The following is a 21,944-nucleotide window of genomic DNA, read 5'->3' on the forward strand; positions in this document are numbered from 1 at the left end:
AGTAGCAGGGTCAGATATACAGTTGAGATTAATGTGGACAGTGCAGGAAGTGCATGGTGCGGGTCAACGGGAGCAATAGAGGAAGTGCACTTGTTAAGATCAGGTTCCCGTAAAGTACTTCCACTTCTTATATTTCTCATACACATATCTGCATGTGAGTCAGTCATTTACCAGAACCTCCAAGGGTTTATTGGGCACTGCATTAGTGTTAATGGTGTCACTTTGTTACGGAGAAGATGACACTGTATAGTCATATCTTGCAGGTTTTATGTTGTAGTGTATTGGTAGAAAATGATGACAAAGAATTGATGTGAATTCAATTCTTATGGTGATTTTGTTTGTGTAAGTATTTCTGTATTACTTATATAGAATTAGAATTAGTATTATTTGAGGGCGGGATCAGGCGGGATGCTTGACCCTGTCAGCTTTTGCCTCCTGACCAGTAAGACACCACGAGCTTCTACGTCACACCGCCGGGTCCGATGTAAAATAACAGGATTATTTTTTTCTTTCTCTCTACGTCACTGAAGCTGATTTTTAGCCGCTGCGTTACAGTGGAGCGCGAGAGAGCGGCTAATTTGCATATGACTGACATTCCAGAGCACTGTTGACCAATCAGAGGCCGAGGCGGCATCGCGACGGGTCTGAGCGCGGACCAATCGCATCGCGGAGTCGAAGAGTACAAGGCGGGTCACGGGCTGGGCGAGGTTCTCTCTCTCTCTCTCTCTCTCTCTCTCTCTCACACACACACACACACACACACACACACACACACTACAAGCACACTAATAACACTCTTAGAACCGAAAGGGGGCAGCCTACTGTACAACAAGAGGAAGAGGGAGTGAAAAGAGAAAAGAAAGAAAGGGTTCGTGAAGCGAGCGAGGGTGAGAGGAGAGAAAACCGAGAGAACGGGAGAGGGGGAGAGAGAGAGAGAGAGAGAGAGAGAGAGGGCGAGAGAGAGAGAAGAGAGAGAGAAGAGAGAGACAAGGCTTAAATGAATGGTGTTGTGAACCGCGGACTTTTTACTACGAAGGCGTAAGGGAGCGCGCGGGGAGGAGCGGCTGCGGCGAGGCTCGCGCGCGAGCGGGCCCTTTATATTACTGCAGACTTGGACTCCGCACGGGGCTCGCGCTGTGCTTCACATCCGTGATCTCCACTCAGCATCGCGCCGGAGCATCTTACCTCCATCACACTTTCATCAATCGCGGTGTCGTCGGAGCTGTTAAGACGAGCTGGACTCGTGTCTGTGTGTGTGTGTGTGTGTTTTCCTGTCTGACATTGTGTGAACGGTTTCAGAGCTCGCGGTAGAGAGTTGAGTGGCAGATGACAGAGCCTCCTCAACTAAGATTTGTGTGTGCGTGTGTAAAGAAGGAGGCAGCAAAGGAGGGCATTTAAAAATGAGGATTTGGTGAAACATCCTGCCGGGGTGTGGGTCAGTGTCAGGGCTCAGTCGTGATCAGCGGTACTGCAGTGAAGAAGAGGACAGGACATCTGGGCTGCCTGTGTTCACTGTTACTGTGTGGAGCAGAGGATGTACTAGTATATATAACCTGTGTTATGCTAAAGCTTTTAGAAGAAATTGCTGCTTGTGTGGTTTCCGTTAGTCACATGACAGGTTATAGTTTGCCGAAGCATGTTGTAAGTCATTTCAGTGAGTCACACTTCTGAGGGGGAAACAGGTTGCACATGCTAGGGGTGGCTCGTCCTCTTTAATCGATACATCTTTGCCTTATACTTACACAATCAGACGCGACCGAGCCATTAGTTTGTTAGTGTTTAAGTGTTCTCGGGGTTGAGGTGAAATGAGGGCGAGCTCAGATTGCCCGGCTGCGGGTAACGGCTTAGGGGCGTTCCCGAGGGGACGAACTCAACCGGAGCACCACCGCCGCCGCCACTGCTGCTGCTGCTACTGCTAGTGAACCCGCGGCACATTCACACCTCATTCAAAACAAACAGCGCTGAAACATAGTCCTATATCATCCACACGAGCGATCAGACACACACACACAGCAGAGCTGATCTTAACAATAATAATATAATAAGCTGTTACAGAAAAACGGCGCTGTGTGGCACAGGCACTAGCTTTAGCCTGATCAAGGCTGCTGTCAGTTGTTTTTATCCTAACTTTACAACAATCATCCTCACACATGACCCAGTGATGTTTCAGCAGTGTGTGTGTTGAGGGTTTATTCAGAAGTGTTTTTGCTCCAGGGAGTTGAGAGAGGGCTGCTCTCGGTAATAAATAAAAAAAAAACACGTTATTATTGTTGTTGTTATTATTATTATTATTATTTTATTATTAGCATGCTCTCGTGCTAAGCTAACTCAGCAGTGGACGATAAACCGTGCTTTGACGGTCCCTGTAATATTTCAGACAGCTATTCTCTGTGTTGTTAAATGGCTCCAGGGTGTTACTGATGCTTTGTGACTGAGGTGAAGTGAAATCAGTGTGGAGTTAGCTTGGGTGTGTGAGAGTACGCGAGCCCGCGGATGACCGAGAGGCCTACTTTAACCCTTCCATATCCGCGCCGGAGCGCTAAATGTAAACAAACAGGCGAACAGTGGGGGTGTTAGGGGAACTTGGACCAAAAAACAAAAACAAAGCAGATCTTCCAAAACCTTAAGTTATTCTTACGATACTCGTTCATATTTGGTGACTTCAGCCAACGTTTTCTACGTTATAGTGCTTTTCATTAGCTATATTTTTTGGTGTGTAAAGCCACTCGGAGTTTTCTGAAAGAGAAACCTAGCCTGCTCGAGTTGTTTTGCGGATTGTTTAGATGCGTTTTTAAAGGTGGACGTCCTCCTACCTGAGCCATTCATTTTACACTTCTTTTTTTTTTTTTAAAGGAAATTATCCAAAGATTTAAGATTTCCGTCGTGTGTGTAAAAGGGACCAGAGTTATATAAAAAGAAAAACCTAAGCGTTATCGTTGGCGGTGTCGTTTGTTATGGCCGCTTGTTTTCATTCGTGCACTGGTCATCACCTGCCAAGGACAACGACCACGAAGATGCTGCCTTTTTTCTAGAAAGGATTCCTACTGTTGTTGTTGTTGTTGTTGTTTTTATATATACACCAAATGGAAATTTAAATAACTTCCTGCTCCAACGGACATTTTAGTACACGTTAATGAAGTTTCTATAAAGACAAGAGGCTCAAGACTATTTTTCTCAACCAACCATGTTTTCCTCGGAAACACCGCAATATCTACGCCAAGGACTTAGCATGTTCGGTCAGTTACCATCATTTCATCCTCTTGTTTGTTGTTTGTTTTTTTTGTTTTGTTTTTTTGTGGTGTTGTGCTGATGTAACCCTGACAGCTCCAGTCTAGGTCAGAGCATCACTGTAGATGTTTTTATTTTCAACACCCAGATTTGCAATCTGTCAGACCTGCTCAGACCCAGTCTTTGGGCATTTGATTAGGTAGCATCAACCATCTAGGTCACTTTGTAGGTCACAGGTTTCCCAACCCTGGTTCTGGAGAACACAATGTTCTGCACAGACGAGTGTTTTCACTGAACTGTTCAGCTAATACACACTGCAATCTGAGTTAAAAACCTGGTGTGTAGGACCAGCCTGTGGTGGAGGTGTACAGGATACAATATGTCGAGCAAAATCCAGCAGATGAGAACATGCACCGAGCATCTGGCGTAAATAATAAACACAATTAATTAGATGTAGTTTTATTCTTTTTGTTCTATCCCATCCGTAAGAGGAATAGGATGATGGCCAACACAGACTAGATGATGATGTTCGTGTAATGGTCCTCTCCCATTCACACTGGGGTGGTAGTGGGTGTTGCTTGGGTACGAGTGTATAAGATGCATCAGCAGCACTGATTATAAACTGAACAGTATCAGGTGGTCTCTTTTCAGTGGTGTCTGTTGTGAAGAAGAGCTCAGTTTTGCATAGCAACAGACCCGAATGCAGTCAGTAATTTTATACCAGTATAGTAGAAATTGGCCACTGAGTCAATCAATTTAGTGACACAGGTACACATATAATCAGGTATTATGTAACTGGTACATAGATGTAATGAAGCTTGATTCGGTGATGTTGCTTATATGATGATGTACAAAAGTATTATTTAAAAATATATCTTTTTGATGTTTTTTTTCTTCGATTTTCATGACCATATTGCTTTCATACCTTTTGTCATGCAGGTTACTCTGTTTCTGTTTATAATAATAAAATAATTTCTGTTTATAATAATGATAATAGTAATAATATAGAGTCTTTTGTCCATTTGTAGCTTTGCTATTATACATTTAAACAGAATTAAGGCACTTATTTGTCACAAATAAATAATTTTATTGGTATGAAGTGACAGTATGAAGGAAATGTTTAATGCTGCATTGAGAAGAAGTCATCTAGAGGAGGGATATTTGAATAAAATGTGTCATTATTCCTTGCTTACAAAGATCTAGATATGCAATTTACATGAGTGTATAGTGGTAATAGTTACCTTTTAATGCCTAACCCATAGCTATTGGGTTGAAACGGTTCCATTTTGATTCGTAGCATCGCTTCATGGTACCTCTTTTAAGTGCCACCTCATCAGTCTGAACAGATCAGACACATCTGTCATGTGTCTTGACTTGACACCAGTTGTCTTTATAAACATGCTGTTTTTATTGTCTGCTTTCACTAATCAGACAAGAGAGGATATTTAAAACATCTGTGAAAATTCTTCCCTTTCTGAGCTCATGTATTTATCCCTGTATCTAATCCCTGCTCTTATGAACTCCGTTCAGGTAAATATACACATGACTGGATAAACTGCACCAGCAGATCTGGTACTGAAGCCGATACGGTTTAGAAAACTAGAATGGTTAAATTACTGCAGTTTTTTTTTTTTCATTCTTCAGTCATCTCTGCTGCACTATATTTATGTATTGACTTTGGTGTAAATGCTTTTACTGGGTCTGCATATAGACTGCAGTCTAGCAGAGTTCTAGATGATCTGGTTCCTGTTTCGATCGATTGGTTTAACGCATTGAATTGAAAGAGACTGCTATACATGACCGTTATTCTTTTCCTTGTAGTGTGGACGAACGTGGAGCCTCGCTCGGTTCCTGTGTTTCCTTGGCATTCGTTGGTGCCGTTCCTGGCACCCACCCAATCAGATCCATCGACACAGCCTGGTGAGGGCCAGCAGCCTGTCAATCATTCTCAAGCTGGCACTCTTAAGAAAGGTACTTAATATTTTTAGATGTGCAGTTCATCTGTCAGATTCACAGAAAACCAACTGGATCGTTTAGTCACGTTTTCTTCTAAAGATATAGTTTTCTCAGCAACACAATTGCGCGGCGTATTTTTGGATTAACGTTATCGTAAACGAGCTTTGAGACACACTGTAACACTATCTGTAAGTTATCCGTTACCTAATGTCGCAACTGGAACATATGATGATACCAAATTGGAACATTTCAGGTGAGATAAAGCGTGATAAATGTTGTCAGGTTACAGACGTTATCCTTTTTCTTTTCTAGAGTCGCAGAGTGGATCGGTGGTGAAGGAGGTCGTCGAGGGAGCACCAAACCTCGCTTTGCGACCTGCTCCCTCTATCGATGATCTTCCCCCAGAGAGAGAAAGAGAGAGGGAGACGGAGAAAGAGAGACCAGACAGTGAAACAGAGAGCGACGTCGATGATCCGTGAGTGCTCCATCTGTGTGTGTGTGTGTGTGTTTGTGTAAGTGAGTGAGTGTGTGTTGGATGCTGTTGGATCCTTGTGGTGAACTCTTGTGTTTTTCAAGGCCACACAGGAAGCTAATGCACTGCTAATCTTGTATACTGGGTTATGTTGAGTTTAACCCTTTATACTCCAAGCTTATTAGTTATTAATATCACAGCATATTATTCAGGAACTAATATGAATTATTCAGTAAATTCGCTGGAACTAATAGGAAATCTGTATATTTTCCAGCATGAGGAGTGCAAAGACATGGGGAAGATGATGAGTTAACAAATCTCACTTTGAGTCCTTTCAAGATTTTGTGATTGCAGAAAATAACGCAAAATCAAGCAGACTACTTCAGTTCATGTGTGTCGAACAAAGAAAGTAGTTACATACGTATGCGACTTCATGGCTAGTAGTTTGAAAGAAGAATCCTGCGCTTGCAATTTTGACAGGTCTTGTAGTTTTGCATAAAATTAAAGAGTACATAAAACCCAGCTTTCATTGCAAATTTTGGTGAACAGGCTTCAGCAAAATCAAGCATCTTTTGGCAACAACAATCACAAAAAATCTCCTGGAGGGACTGATCATTACACAGTAATAATGAACTATTTGATAAAACATGATTTGGTACAGCTGATATTTAGTTTGTCTGAGAAAATCGGAGAACTCCGAGACACACCACTAGCCATAACGCTGTGTGTTTGTGTGAGTTACACTGGCATTTGTTAATTTAACAGAAACTCGTCATCAAAAATCAACATCCAGGTAGCTCAGACACCAGTTCAATCTCGGAGATCATCATAACCCCATAAGCTACAACATGATGTTCGCTCTACCATTTAAAACAGATCTTTGCGTTGCACTGATTTTGAGGAACCGGTTTGATGAAGGCTCTGAACAGCACTGACTCCCAGACACAAGTACGGAACCACTGAGCGGTATTGGTCCTACACTGCCGGGTTTTTTTTCTTGTGACAGCTGTTTTTAACAGAACAGATGATTTCTGCAAAGAGGGGTGTGTGTGTGTGTGTGTGTAATCAGATGAACATAATGGCAACTCCAGGAGAGAAAAGCAATCCACTCTCATACTGTGAGTGTGTGTGAGGGACAGGAGCAATTTAGGTAATGAGTTGTCATTTGGATATACTCAACCAAAGAGGTTTTCTCTCTCTTTTAATGAGAAGCCATATGCAAATGTTGGATCTAAAATAGAACATGAAGTTACTTTGTAGTCAGTCTGAGTGAAACCTCCCTGTACAGAAAATCCAGGTTTGTATTATTCTCTGTGTGGAATAATACAACCATCTGATATTCTGTCCGCAACTCCAGGGCTGTTCACACTTGTGCTAGTTAAACCCGGGTGATTATAAACCCCGGGTGAACAGTATCCTGGGTTATCTTGTTTCAGGTTTCACACTGCTCATACTTCACCCAGGATTTAACGATTAATCCTGAGTATTCACAGTCTTTACACTGTACATTCCTAAACCCTGACTTAACCTTCGTATTTGCATGTTTGCCGTCTCAACAACCGTGATTGGATAAATACAGCAAGTGACTGGTTTAAATAATAGCTTGGTGATTAAACAACAGCGATTTTTGCCCTTTTAAAGTTTGTTGTCTAGTGATATCCAACTTCCGCTTATTTCTCAGCGTCAGGTATTTTCCCTTCGCTCCAGCACACACTTCCATGACTTTCCTGAGGTGTTTTGCTGCCTGACCAAGCCGTTTTTATTTTCTGTTAAATGTTGTTAAAAGGCAACATGAGTCACGTGTTCAATTTCTGATTGGGTGTCTGTTGCTAAGCATCTAGTGGTAACATTCTAACACCTCATCGTTTCACACTGTACATGCCACACATTGTGGTGTTAACACTGCTAGTTTTGCTTTAGCGCAGAATTTTATAATCCTGCGTTAAAAAAAAGAACAACAATAACTCTGGGTTAAGGGCAGTGTGAAAAGCTCTTATGTCTCTGATTGCATACGTGAAATACAATAGATTTCATATACAAGAAGACGATACGTTATTTCACAGAGAATACCAGTGCTGTACATGCGAGAGAGATCTCACTCCGTGGAAAACATGGTGACTGACTCATCCATAAACACAAACACTTTCCCGTCCAAACTAAGCCTGGAGAGCGTAGTGGTGTTTTTAAATTATAGTCTATGGCCAGTTGTACTGTGCAGGATTGAACATATTGGAAGTCCACGGTATAATTCACAGGTGCTTTCCTATCTAAATTTAAGTAAAACGAGCTTTCTCAGCTAAACACAGTATCAGCTAATTGAACTAAGTGCAGCATCCGTGTTTCTGAGATAAATATAGTCCCGCATGAAACGGATTTAAGAACAAAGGTGGTGGAATAAAATTATAACCGTAGCATTTACTGTTGCAGCTCAAAGTAAATAAAGAACACGCCCCTGCATGTGACCTAAATGACCGTCTGTAACTTTTATGCAGACCTGACTTGTTAGCAGTTTGTTTTAATTTGCACTGAGGACAAAACATGCACAGTTTTCTGACATTTTGTTTTGGCTCTGCTAAATCAGAAGGATAGTAGACATGTGCATTAGGAATTGGATCTACTAGGACCTGAAAGATTTAACTAGAAGCTATAGGATAAGAAGCATAATAGTGACACGTTAAATGATTTCTCGTGTTGAGGGTTGATGTGGATTTATTTTAGATCTGTCAGGTGGGATGGGATTGAATTGTCCTGAGCATGCCTCTAGTTTAAAACATCTCAAATGAAGCAGACGACTCTCACTGAATAGAAATACACACAATAGTTCTGGTAGCTGAAAATCTAAGGCTGCTTTCACATATGCATTGTGCGGTCTGGTCGATTCAAACCCTGGTGTGAGTTACTCTTTAGGTGCTTTCATGCACATTAGTTAGTTTGGAGCCATGCAGACTCTGTGCATCACGCTAGGCTGTTTATTTTGAGGTGCTGTAACTGGGGTCTCGAGTATATGAGTGAGGTGGAGTAAACTCTACGTTTTAATTGCGGCAAGAAAGCGATCCTGGATCGACACAAAGTGTAGGAAGTGAACCAGTCGTGTTTTAGGATGCAGGCGACATGTTTTGTAATTAAGAGCTGCTGAAATAAACCGTGAAGCACAAACCGATCCAAATTACAGGGTCAAGTGCTGCAGGAATGTGTGTTCTGGAGATTTGGACTGATGCATGAAAAGAGAAAATAAACAGTGGATGCGATACACAAAATGATTTCAACTAATTTCTGTAACGATCTAGTTCTAGATTGAGCACAGCGTCATGTTCTTCATGCTCTGGTGATTTTAATCATTTCAAAACACGCTTGGTAAAAGATTGAGATTGATCAGTTTTTCTGACCAGCGAATGAGAATTTTATGCATTTTTGTTTAATGGTTTGTTTATTGCTTTGCTCTGAGAAAACAAACCTGCAAAACTATTCATTTTGCTCTGATTTAAAGATCAGACCAATAGATGTGAAAGCTTCTTACATTTACATTTGGCAGACACTCTTATCCAGAGCGACTTACATTTTTCTCTCATTTTAGACAACTGAGCAATTTAGGGTTAAGGGCCTTGCTCAGGGGCCCAGCAGTGGCAGCTTGTTAGAGCTGGGATTCAAACTCACAACCTTCCAGTAGTCCAACACCTTAAACACTAAGCTACGCCACATCTTACAGGGTTTTTCATACATGCAATGTGTGAACTGTGAAGAAATCAACTGACAACAAGAAGCATTCAAGGTGCATCACCTCATCCAACAAGTGTACAGACAAACCTCTCATCTCACAACAGCCACAATGTCCACAGAGTCGCTTTCTGTTTCAGACAAAGCGATGAGCAACGCTGGAGTGTGGTGCTGTCACTAATTGATCATCAGGGTTTCAAATGGTTTCCCATTTGGAAAAAATAAACACATGATCATCATTGTCTTGATGTGCTCTTTTTGGTTTTGGAGACATGCTAGGATGTAGCGATCTTGAAAAGCTTGCTTTAGCAAAGGTGCTGCATCTGCAGCAGTTATATCAAGCAAAAAATATTCTCTGTAAAATCTGCCATGGGTATTGAGCAAAAACTGACTAATTCATGTGCAAGACCTTAGGGGGAAAAAACATCACAAATGCCATACATAGGAAATTCTGGTAATTTTGGGTTCCCTCTTGTATTTGCACAAGATACATTTGCAGGCGATGTTGGAAAAGAGTTTGATCATTATTTGACTAATGTGTGTACCTGTGTGTTCAGGTTTTTACCAGGTGTTCTCCCAGACCCACCGGTCTCAGCATCTCCTGGGAAACGCCGCTCTCAGTCTCTGAGCGCGCTGCCCAAAGATGACAAGAACAGCCCTGGCAAGGTTTGCTATACACACACAAACGGAACATACTCCAATACAGAAAATCAACTTCAGACACACAGAAACGTTCGTCTTCATTACCTTTTGTCTGTTCTGCTGCTACTCTTTCAACCACAGAGGGAGAAGGATCACATCCGGAGGCCCATGAATGCCTTCATGATCTTCAGCAAGCGCCACCGCGCTCTCGTTCACCAGCGGCACCCGAATCAGGACAACCGCACCGTTAGCAAGATCCTGGGAGAGTGGTGGTACGCTTTGGGACCCAAAGAAAAACAGAAATATCACGACCTAGCATTCCAGGTAAAGTAACACACACACTACTGCACTGCTGCTGATGCCAAGCTCACTGGTTAAAGATGATGATACGAGAAGTTAGCTCGCAGATTTTGAGCGAGTGATTGCTCTGTTTGGTTGTAAATATGTGAGGAATCTTCAGATTGTGGATGATTTTAGAGTATTTTCAATGAATTATTGTGATGGCACAGATTTAGTTAGACACCTAGTTTATTCAACTTTGGCTGTAAAAAATCATGCATATAGTTGACGTCTAAATATTTGAGTGACTGTGGAATTTTTAAAGCCATAAGATGTTTGCCTGTTAGTGACACTAAGACCAAGAAACAAAGTACTTGTATATCTGTAAAGATGGAAATAAAAGATGAAATTTTGACAACACTCAAACCCAAGGCATTTTAGGCATGTTAACTGCCTTTCTTAACTGTGTGCTGTAATATTAGTGAAGGCCTGAATGTTTACAGGATGTATCTACTAGGCCACAAGCAAAATCAGAGCAGGTTATGTTCTTTTTAAAGCATAGTGAGCTTCATCACAGTTCCCCCTCCCTCTCTTTATATCCGTTACAGGTGAAGGAAGCACACTTTAAGGCCCACCCTGACTGGAAGTGGTGTAATAAGGACAGGAAGAAGTCAAGCAGCGAGAGCCGGAATGCACCAGGTGGAAAAGATGTCAGAGAGAGAAGCATGTCGGAGACAACAGGTAACAAGATTGCGCCCCTTTTATTTAATAATAAACCCTTCATTAAACTGTATCTTACAACCTAAACTTCCTCCTTTTTCTTGTTCTCTTCCACTGTCTCATTCAGAGCCTCCATCTGTTTCTGTGAGTTCTGAGCTTAAAGGGATGGGACCGGGTGTGGTAGGTGTGTCAGAGCGTGCTGGAGGGGAGAGGCTTGCACGCCCTCGTGCCTTCTCACAGAGTGCTATGCACAGCTTGGAGAGAAGTGAGAGAGGTAACCCTCAGGTGCTAGCAGAGCTTGCACAGGTAATCCACACCCCCAGTCATACATTCTATTCCAATATTTTTGGTTATATGAACAAAATATTGAACTGAATGAGTTACATACATGGCATGATTTTGCCTGTAACTCAATCTCTCTCGCTCTCTCTCTCTCTCTCTTGCGCTCTCTCTCTCTCTCTCTCTCTCTCTCTCTCTCTCTAGATATGTGGGGATGGGGGCCAGTTTTCAGGCCGTGGGGGAGCAGTGTCTCAGGTCCAGAGAGGTGTGAGTGAAGATATGACCAGTGATGAGGAACGCATGGTCATCTGTGAAGAGGAGGGGGATGATGATGTCATCGGTGAGTCAAGATTATTCATTTACCATCACGATCATCATCATTTGCCATACGCTCTTCTAGACCTAGTCACATTCAGCATTTTAGCTGCCACGTGTTTATTTAGGTTTCTAATGAAATTTGTGAGCAGCTCCACCTGCAAGAACACAATTTTAAATGCTAAAAAATCTACATTATATTCAAAGCTAATATTTATTTAGAGCTAAAAGTGATTTTCTCTCTGTTTGACAAGAGTATATACATTACACACCAATATAAACAACCTGTGAACAGTGATAGTGCTAGAAAAGTGTGTAGGAATAATTTTACATGAACAACTGACTATTTGAAAAGCTAGTGACCAAACCAGGTTATTTAGGTGGCGTGGGGGTGGTTAACAGTTATCTTTTTGGTATCAGGTGGACAAAATTCAGATTTTTGAAGCATTGTGAAGCCTTCATGAGTCTTACTAAATCCACCCACCCTCTCCAGCACAGTGTAGGTAGCTTGGGTAAGAGGGACTCTGCTGCCAACTGAGCCTGTACAGTCACATAGCTAGCAGTTCTGCCTAGAAAATAGTTTGAGCAACGTTCATTTGTGTGTTGAATATAAATGTGTCGGAGGAGGCTTTACAATGAGTGACAGTGCTATAAATGGCAATTCCATTGTCCCATTCAAATGACTGATTTGTCTAATTTTGGATTACATACTTCATGCCTTTGGTTCTGCACTATAAAAACAGTTGGAAGGATTGCAGACAGAGCTCTTTTGCCAAAAGTGAAACTCTAGGGCTTTGGGATAAAGGATGTGTGGGTGCACCACTATGTTTACAAAAGAACTAAAAGCAGGATATGGTTATTTCTTAAGCAGCGTGTTTAACAATCGCACTAGATTGATTGCTGTGGGAGGTGAAGCAGTCAGTGGAATGAAACAAAAAAAAGGCTGTCACTAGTATATGAAGTGCAAATATACAGGTCATTGCAAACAATCCAGCCTTCAGACCTGTTCTGGACTTCTGAGTGACTTCATCAATAACTCAATGGCATTCTGTCTCCCTCTCCTGACACAGAGGACCCTTATCCTGGCAGCTCCATAGACCTGAAGTGTAAGAAGAAGGTGACAGACAGTGACAGTGAAAATGGATCTGGGGACGAAGGTGAACGCAAGGTAGTGCTCTGATTCTCACTTGTGGCCCAACACCAGCAAAACACATGCAGTGCAAATAGTCTCAAGTAGTGTTTGGTTCTAATCAGAAGTGAACAGTTTGTCATTTCTGTTAAATGTTTATTTTTCTGGTACATAAAAATGTTTGTCCAATATCATAATGCATCTAGATATAGTTTGTGCCTTATAAATATCTCAATTGCCCAATTATTTCCTTCTTTTGTCTTTCATTCTCTCAGAGAGTCTTTGCTCCTGTGATCTGCTCGTCATCGTCAGGGCCCGGTCACGGGCGGAGCGTATCTCTCTCCTCCTACCCTTCCTCCAGACACTCCTCAGACACTTCCATCAAGAGGAAGCCTGTAATAGAGGGAGGAGAGGGAGAGCAACGGGATGGTGATGGTGGTGCTTCTGACTGTCTTCCCCTGTCTTCCTCTGGCCAGTCTATTTCAGTCAGCACATCTTCAGCATTGGGAGCAGCAAGAGTAGCATCTACTATCGTCACTAACGTGGTACGTCCTGTCATCAGTACACCAGTGCCGATCGCCAGCAAATTGGCCCAAGAAAGAAAAGCTACCGCTCCTCAGGCACAGCTTCTTATTGGATCTGGAGTCACAGGGAGCGGGGCAACTTTGGCACCGTCAGGAGGGGGTGGGCACCATTCTTCATCTTTGACCAGTCCTATAAGTGCACCTGGAGGTCAAGGGGGACTAAATCTAGTCTTGGGAGGCACATTCCAGGCACCATCTGCAGTGCAGCTTATCACACCCCCTCCTTCTCAAAATCCAGCATCCCCTGCCACGGCCACTCCCACACAGAGTAATGGTCCTGCACCTCTGCCTCTGCTGCAGCCTCACATCCTACCTACAGCCTCGCCTGCACCCTCTGCAGGCCAAAAAGCAGTCACACAAGTACAGTACATCCTGCCCACACTCTCTGCCAACAACCCCAAGAGCCCCTCCCCTCAGCAGCCCAGCCAGGCAACCAGTATCTTCACCCTGCCTACAGCTCCACCTACACTTGCTTCAGTAGCAAATGGGAAGCAGTCTGGATATACCCCTGGCCCTGCAGTAGGCGTGGTCAGTCCAGGAGCTAGAGGTGAGGAGAAATATTTGAGGGAAAACAATATCTTATGAAGAGTATTTTAAGACAGCAGTGTCACTGAAATTATTGTAAAATAACGAGGTTCTACTGTATTTCTATTGCCGTTATATTTCTTGTTCTAAAATGTTAAACAAAATAAAATGATATTTTAAAGAAGGGAGATTTAAACTAAGTGTTGAAATATCCTAATGAAATGATTTCAGTAATAAATCAGTTCTTTTCTATCGCTTTTACTGGTAGGTCTTTGTAGCTTGCGCTAGATAGGTAAGGTACTGGAGTGATAGCACCCCTGTTATTTATATCCCACTGCTGTTTTTTTTTATATCTACAGTGCAAACACAGTCCCCAGTCTTACAGGGCAAGATGCTTGTTCCCATGGCAACTGTGCGGACCACTCCTGCCCCTTCTCAGCAGTTTCCCCTGATGGCTCCTCCTCTTCCTGTGCAGAATGGAGCTCAGTCAGGAAACAAGGTAGCCAAACATTCTCATAACGTACAGAGCTGATGATTTGTTCCTGGGCAGAAGGCAAATGGGCTTTTCTTTCTCGCAGTGTATTCATTATTGGATGTAACACTACCTCTCCTCTCTTAGATCATCCAGATTGCCCCCATGCCTGTTGTGCAGTCCCCGCTTCCTACAGCAGGGAGTTCATTCCCTGTAACCATGGCAGCAGCCACAGTGGTTGCCCCCCCAGGCTCTACCCCCTCACAAGCTGTGCTGCTGCCTCCCCCACCCACGAGGTATGATACACACACACACTCACACCCCCGACTACACACACACGATTCCTCCAACACTCCGCTCCCACTCTTACACAATGCTGCAGTACTGGAGTTTACTGCAGTCTCTTCTACTCTAAACAATTTTTCTCTGCCTCTCTCAGAATCACTTATGTCCAGTCCACTCCAGGAGGCCCCTCCCCTATCCCGCTTGTATCCACTGCAACAGGATCCACCTCTCAGACGGCACCCCCAGCCCCAGGATCAGCATATGTGCCGTCTCCTTTGGCCACCTTTGCAGCGATTGCTCATCCAGGGCAGACTTTAGTGCAGCCGCTTATTGCTGGTTAGTGTCTGTATCTTACCCGTATGATAATCAGTCAACCAGAACGAGTTGGAGTTTCTTCTTTAGTTTTGCCTTAGAGCTAATGGGGAACTATATCACTCAGGTTCTTTCCGCCTGATGTAGTTTTTTTGGCGTTAGGCTTGAATGAGCATTAAACAGCAAACATTTGCTAGCTGAAAGGTTAGGTTTGGGGTAGAACTGCATGAAGGTAAAGGGCATCTTCTAATGAATTCTTGTTTCCTTGTTTTAACAGGTCAGCCTCCTTTGTTGGCACCGCCCCAGTCTCCCAACCCAGCCATCACAGCCATTTACCCATCTACCGCTGTCACCCTGGCAACAGGGGTGGTGTCTGCAGCAACGGTACCACCCGGTGTGGTTTATACAGTCTCAAGCCCCTCCATCCTTCCCAAACACACTTCCACCACTTCTGTGACACCTTCATCCCTGCCGGCCCCTGACAGGCTGGGTCACGGTCCTGCACACGCTGAGCTGGACAGACAGACAGACAAACTGCCTGTCTGTCACACTGACAGATTGACTAAAGTTGGCAGCAGCTCAACGGCTCCACCGCCTGGTGTGACGTTGTCTCTACAGCCTGCCAGTCCCGCTCCGTCACCACTTTCAGGTAGAAACTCATATTTGTCTGGGTCAGAGTCTGCTTTCTTTAAAAAACAATGTTCCAATTGAACGTCAAAAGAACTACCTTAATTCATGCTCTTGGGTGCTTTTCCAGCTACCATTTCTAAACTCCCCCCGGTTCCTGCCAGACCTCCACAGAAAGTCAAGGCCACAGTGGCCAACATCCCTGTCGGCTGCTACGATGGAGGAGGGAGAGGAAAAGAGAGAGAGAAAGACCGGGAGAAAGAGAAGGATAGGGAACGTGAGAAGGAGAAAGACAGCAGCAGCTGTTTCTCTTTTGAGGTGGATAAATCAGGAGAAACGACTCCCGCTGCTCCCACCTCACTAGATGATGGCTCTTCAGAAGCTGAAACACTTCACACCGGTGAAGCCGGTTCCACGAGCATACGCAGCAAAGAGACCAGTGCTAAAGAGGTGACCATCACCAATTCCTCTTCTGCATAATAAGATAAGGCACCGAAAAAAAAAATGCATTATTAGTGCTTTATAGAACTGCTGACATTTTTAAAAGAGCCATAAACACTGAAACAGAGACAAGGGTGCAAAAAAGGTTCATGTGCAGACTGACATGACATGCATCTCTGTATATATCTAGAAAAGAGGCTAGATTTCAAACTTATGTCAGTGTTACCAGATTTATGTGTTGCAATATCTAATCATTAGATCACATTTCATTTTATAAAACTATGATATTTTACAATATCATGATACTGTGAATCATAAACATACGCTGTGGTGTACTTTGAGTAATGAGTAATAGAGAGTATGTATATACAGTAAATAACAAAATATATGTATTTATAATATTTATAATTATATATATACATACAGAGCAACACAGAAAAATAGTAAAGGGAGAGAGCATTTCCTTTATTTAGGTAGGAGATCAGATATAAAGATGATCTCTTTATCTTGTCAGTACTTGATACACAGTATTCCAGTGTATTATGTGTACACTCGACAAGCATATATGATATCATGCACAAGTATGTATGAATTTGAAATCTGCCTTTATTGTGGTGTGAGTAATTAACAGCAGCACAATCGCACACTCATCATAATTAGGGTCAGGATTATTTATTTTTTAATTATTCAATCAAATGCCATAATTAATATCGTAGTTGCAAAGGATGGAAATTTGCTGTGCGTTAGTGAATTGTTAATAAACGCTTCTCAGACTCTCCGAATCCATTTTAAGTGGCTTTTGAAACCTGTGGGTCAGCACGTAATAGCATAATGAATAGTCACAGTTTTTGGTGCTTATCCACCACCCACGTTGCAAACAGGTCTGCCCTACTTCCACTTTTGCTGTGCAGGAAAAGATCTGAGATTGCAATGTGGCATGCATGTTAATTAAGTAGTTGGACTGTCTTTAAGACCAAGTGGAAATCTACATAAAAGCGGTTTATTGAGGAAAAAAAAAATAGTGGAAATTCATGGAACATTTTAGTACCTCACATCATCCTTCCCACGCAAGTGTCGGGCATAAGAAAGTGCCGTGGTCGTTTCCCTGTTAGCACAAAGCATAAGTGTTGTGTTCGTTTCCTAGCAATTAATTTTAGACAGTTGAAATGAAGCAGGGTGACAACTGGGGCCTCATTAATGATTTTTCACACTTCTATAAGTCCAAAGCAAAAATCAGCAGAAACTCTCACCGTCTCATGCAGCTTTGAAGTTATGCATTTGATTGCTTTATTTCTCACGACAGGCTGAATGGAAAGACTCTACTTCCTCTTCTCCATTACCTCCATCGGCGCCAGAGCCTGCCCCGCCCTTACCGCAATCGGACAAAGATACTCCTCTTCCTAAAAAGCTGAAGTCCCGCCCCCCACCGCTGAAGCGCCCATTTGATTCGGTTGACAAGTGAGTTCCTTTTTTTGACAAAATATCCCAGTATGAACACAAGTAACACCTATCTTCTTAGTTGCACCATGTCTTTAAGTGATACATTTTATTGTATGTTCTTATGCCATAAGTATAAAGATGACCGTTTTCTGTTCTACGGCTGTGCTTATTTCAGAGTTCTATCAGAGGTGTACTTTGAGGAACGATTTGCTGAGCTGCCAGAGTTTCGTCCAGAGGAGGTGCTTCCCTCGCCGACCCTGCAGAGCCTGGCCACCTCTCCACGCGCCATTCTGGGCAGCTACCGCAGGAAGAGGAAGAACTCCACCGGTGAGAGAGGCAAGAATAAAGAGTTTAGCATTACATAACCTACATGCTTAACGCTAACAACAACACTAATAACAATGCTTGTGTTGTGTTCAGATTTAGACTCCTCCACGGATGACCCCATCTCCCCAAAGAGAAAGAGCCGGCGCAGGTCTAGCTGCAGCTCAGAACCGAACACCCCCAAAAGCGCTGCCAAGTGTGAGGGTGATATATTTACCTTCGATAGGCCAGGTAAGACTTCACCCTGACTTTCAAGAGGAGACGCATATAACCAAAATGGATTTTGACTTCCTGGTGTCTTACTGTTTCTTTTTCTGTGTCAGGTACAGATGGGGAGGACATTCTAGGGGAGCTGGAGTTCGATAAAGTGCCATACTCCTCTCTTAGAAGAACTCTGGATCAGAGGAGAGCACTTGTCATGCAGCTATTCCAGGAGCATGGCTTCTTCCCTTCGGGTAAGATACACAGAATATGCGCGCGCACACACACACACACACACACCTGACTATCAGAATTCTGTGATGGCAGAAATACTTTTGCAGAAAATGTTGCTAAAAAAAGTGTTTAATTACTGATTCCATAAGAAACCGCTTTATTAATCCACTCTGGAGAGCGTTTTCAAAAAGATACGTTTCGTTGACTAAAAAACGCCATCTCAGTGGACAGAAGGCCAAAATGGATAGAAAAATATGTGTTTTGAAAAAATGAAAATGTATTAGTGTTGACTTGGCCTTAAAAACAGCCTCCAGCAAATGTGAAGAGGAAGTAGGTCAGGGTGCAAAGCAAATCACAGGTTTTTATTAATGTGTAAATGTTCATATGCTGAGATGTTTATTTATCCTGTTTGGAAGGAATCTTCTGTCTCAGTGCTTTGTAACTGTCAGGTTAAGACATGTTGCAATTTAAGTGATAACAGTAACTAACTTGTTTGTTGGACGTTCCACAGCGTTAAACATAATTAGAAATAAATAAAATGATGTGTATATTTTAAATCTTTAATAAACTAAACTTTAGTTTAGCATTTGTTGCTTTGGTATAAGAGAAGTAAAATACTTTGTAAGTCGTGCTGTTGTAGAAAAATAAATGACAGCGGATTGTACCGAATCTCACCACTCTGTGATCGATTATTATTCTGTAACAACATACCCAGTCATGTTTAATCCTTACAAATGACAGTCACTAGGGAAATGAGTTGAACAGCCATTTTTGAGAACATTGCATTTCAGACAAACTCACAATCATGTCTGAGCAGTAACCAACAGTCTTGTCCTCCATTTTTCTGCCTGTAGTGACTGAAACAGATCCCTGATAAGATTCCTCTGTGCTCATGCGTAAAATACTCGGTCTAATCTTTCCGTATGTTCTGTGTATGTTTCCTCCGTAGCCCAGGCCACTGCTGCATTCCAGGCACGATATTCAGATATCTTCCCTACCAAGGTGTGTTTGCAGCTGAAGATCCGCGAGGTCCGCCAAAAGATCATGCAAACGGCCGCACCTGCCGAATGCGCAGGGACTTCTGACTTCTCTTTACCCGGCCCGTCTGGGCCCGCAGCCAACGAGGGAGTAGGCGGGTCCGAGTCTGCAGAAAAAGAGGCGGCGCGAGACGAGGAGCAAAACAACTCTGAGGAGCCCAGGAACGCAGGCGATTCACTGGACTCCACCAGATGAGTGCAACGGACAAAGTGAGAGGAACGACTGACGACCAGATCCCTCCTCCTGCATCTACTGAAGACACGTGTGTTGTTCTGCTTAGTAAAGAGCGAATGTGGAATGGATGTTCAGAGGGGGAGGTCCCAACATTAACTGGGGTTTTTCAACTGAATTCTACAGTATTTCATGTTTTAAAAAAGACTTTTAATTACGAAAGACTCAAGCATAGGTCACATTTACACACACACACACTTCTCGTTGTCTTAAAATATCCACACTTGAACTAAAAGCATTATTTTACTGCGAAGGCTTCCTTTGGACTCTTGAGACTTGAAGATTACAGAATTGTTCTGTAAGCATTGAAGGCAACCCTGTTACTATACAGAGGCAGGATTTAGGAGGGCATCAGATTCCTTTACAGACTAAACTGTTTTTTTTTTTTTTACAAAAACGTGACACATATGGAAGTATCAGTCGGGCACAGATGGGCTGTCTTAGGCTCATGGTTTACTGCCAGTCATTGTGAGGCCGGCCTCCACTGGCTAGGTTTTAGAGATGATGAAGACTTAAAGGACTCTTATATTTTGATATTTACTTCCCCTTTTCCCCCTTTCCATTGTGTTTCACTTTTAAAAGGCTTTTTATCAGCAAGCATCGTCAAGGCACTGAATAGCTTCAACAAAGGACTAGCTTAGCTTTCACAAGCTCCTCCTTCCTATGATTGGCTGTACTAGATGCCAGTCACGGCCTAAGCTACAGAGTGGCCAGCCATGAAGGAAGACGTTATTAGAAGGGAAGTCAGTGTGCACATTATGGCCATTGATTGGACATGTTTTGTTTTGTTTTTGGTTTTTTTTTTCATATATATTGAGAAACATATTTAAATTTTTTCTTTCCATGCCATTTTATTCGATATGAGACGAGGACGTAAAGAAGACGGTGAAATGCATTGTTAGGAATTTACTATGACATAACATTTTTTAAAAGAAAGAAAGAAAACACAAACTTGACTTTTAATTTAAATCATAAATCTACAGGTCAATATGTTATTGAATTTCTCATTACTGTTCTTATTAATACTGTTCTTGTGGATCTGATCCGTATAACCAACATACTGCACCTTTATGTCTTGCTTTTGAGGGAGGGAAGTACAAGAGGATGAGGAGCGCAAAGAAACTCCACTCTTAGTTTGTCCTCCATAGTCGCACTTCAACTGCGACGTTCGTTCAACTTTTCCTTTTTATTGATCTTGATAATCGCAGACGTGATGAATTTTTCTTTTTCCTTCTTTCACGATCATAAATATATTACATGCTCCTACCTTGTCCAAGAAAAGCCCAGTCTTATAGCTCTAGTTCAACCTTCTCCACTAACATTCCTCCCTGTTCCTTCATTCCTGTTTTTCCCCCTCCTTCTGTCACTTTACTGGTCTTTCTACATCTCGGCCACTTTAGGTTGAGCTAAGAGAGAAAGGTGAAAGAAGAGGAGATGGAGGCAGGGTATCTGTGATGATTGTGCTGTGTGAGGCTTGTTTGTGTTGTACATAGTTCTGGTGGAGTCTCACGGCTCTATAGCATAGTAAGGAGCATCATTAAACGTTTATGCCATTACAGGAACTGAAACTGTAAAACGAATGGAAAAAAAAAAACTATGAATATTAACATTTTGCTAATTATGTGAAAAGATTTATACAAATAAGCTCTACATTTGTATCTCTCAGTATATGAATAAATAGATGTTCAAATAAACAGCACCACCTCTTCTGTGCGAACCGCTTACTGTGTAAATTGTCCATGCAGGAAACCATTTTGTAAGTGAGCACAGCAAGTTATCTGGGCAGATTTGTCACTCTTTAATACCGTGGTGAGCGGAAAAGCATCTCAGATCTACACTACACAGAACCCGAGGCAGATGGACCTCCAACAGCAAGAATACCACATGGACTAAATGTCAGCCAAGAACAGGAATCTGAGGCTATAGTGGGCACAGGTTCACCAAAAATGGACAGCTGAAGGTCAGAATTTGGCATCTGCAGCATAAATCCATGATTCCAACCTCAACAGTTCAGGCTAGTGTTGGGAATTTTTTCTTTTCCTGTTAATTAATCAAGCATCGTTTGCTTGATTACATTTACTTATTATGGCTGCTGCATGTGTAAGATTCAAGATCGCAGATCCTTAATATATTCAAAGAGTTGCGTACAAAACGTCGACTGTATATTTATACTACACTGAGGGCAAAGTCTAGCTTTTAACCTATACCTGGAAATGTAGGTAAAGTAATAATACATTTTAAAATGGAATCACACAAAATGTCTCTCCTACCTACATCCTGAATGAGACTATATGGCCCAAAGGTTTGTATGCATTAAAATGTTGGAGCGTGGATGTGTCCATTCAGCCCTATAGGCATTAATGATGTGCACTGATGTGAGATGAGGAGGCCTTACGGTCCAATTCATTCCAAATGTGTTCAAATGTCTTCCAAACCTGTGCTCCAGGGGCATTGTCATGGTGGAACAGGTTCGAGCCTCTTCATTCCAGTGAAAGA

The 21,944-nt window shown here is 42.5% G+C and overlaps 1 protein-coding gene across 6 annotated transcripts in view; it reads left to right on the forward strand.

Annotated features, from left to right (window-relative positions):
• Positions 1-21,142, forward strand: part of cicb (capicua transcriptional repressor b) — a 46,881-nt gene extending 25,739 nt beyond the window's left edge. For 2 of the 6 annotated variants that reach the window (XM_058382528.1, XM_058382611.1), the window contains exons 3-21: positions 5,050-5,199; positions 5,497-5,659; positions 9,928-10,036; positions 10,154-10,336; positions 10,900-11,032; positions 11,139-11,317; positions 11,495-11,630; positions 12,676-12,773; positions 13,010-13,865; positions 14,203-14,342; positions 14,463-14,611; positions 14,755-14,936; positions 15,190-15,561; positions 15,670-15,989; positions 17,284-17,438; positions 17,596-17,756; positions 17,841-17,975; positions 18,068-18,199; positions 19,129-21,142. In XM_058382528.1, the coding sequence (XP_058238511.1) occupies positions 5,050-5,199; positions 5,497-5,659; positions 9,928-10,036; positions 10,154-10,336; positions 10,900-11,032; positions 11,139-11,317; positions 11,495-11,630; positions 12,676-12,773; positions 13,010-13,865; positions 14,203-14,342; positions 14,463-14,611; positions 14,755-14,936; positions 15,190-15,561; positions 15,670-15,989; positions 17,284-17,438; positions 17,596-17,756; positions 17,841-17,975; positions 18,068-18,199; positions 19,129-19,412 (4,037 nt within the window). In that variant the 3' untranslated portion in view covers positions 19,413-21,142. Of the gene's footprint in view, positions 1-822; positions 3,237-5,049; positions 5,200-5,496; positions 5,660-9,927; positions 10,037-10,153; positions 10,337-10,899; positions 11,033-11,138; positions 11,318-11,494; positions 11,631-12,675; positions 12,774-13,009; positions 13,866-14,202; positions 14,343-14,462; positions 14,612-14,754; positions 14,937-15,189; positions 15,562-15,669; positions 15,990-17,283; positions 17,439-17,595; positions 17,757-17,840; positions 17,976-18,067; positions 18,200-19,128 lie in introns of those variants that run through there. The other 4 variants (XM_058382959.1, XM_058382696.1, XM_058382872.1 and 1 more) reach the window with 4 other exon arrangements.
• The last annotated feature ends 802 nt before the right edge of the window (positions 21,143-21,944 follow it).

This window comes from Hemibagrus wyckioides, linkage group LG01 (genome assembly GCF_019097595.1).
Source record: "Hemibagrus wyckioides isolate EC202008001 linkage group LG01, SWU_Hwy_1.0, whole genome shotgun sequence".
Lineage (NCBI taxonomy): Eukaryota > Metazoa > Chordata > Actinopteri > Siluriformes > Bagridae > Hemibagrus > Hemibagrus wyckioides.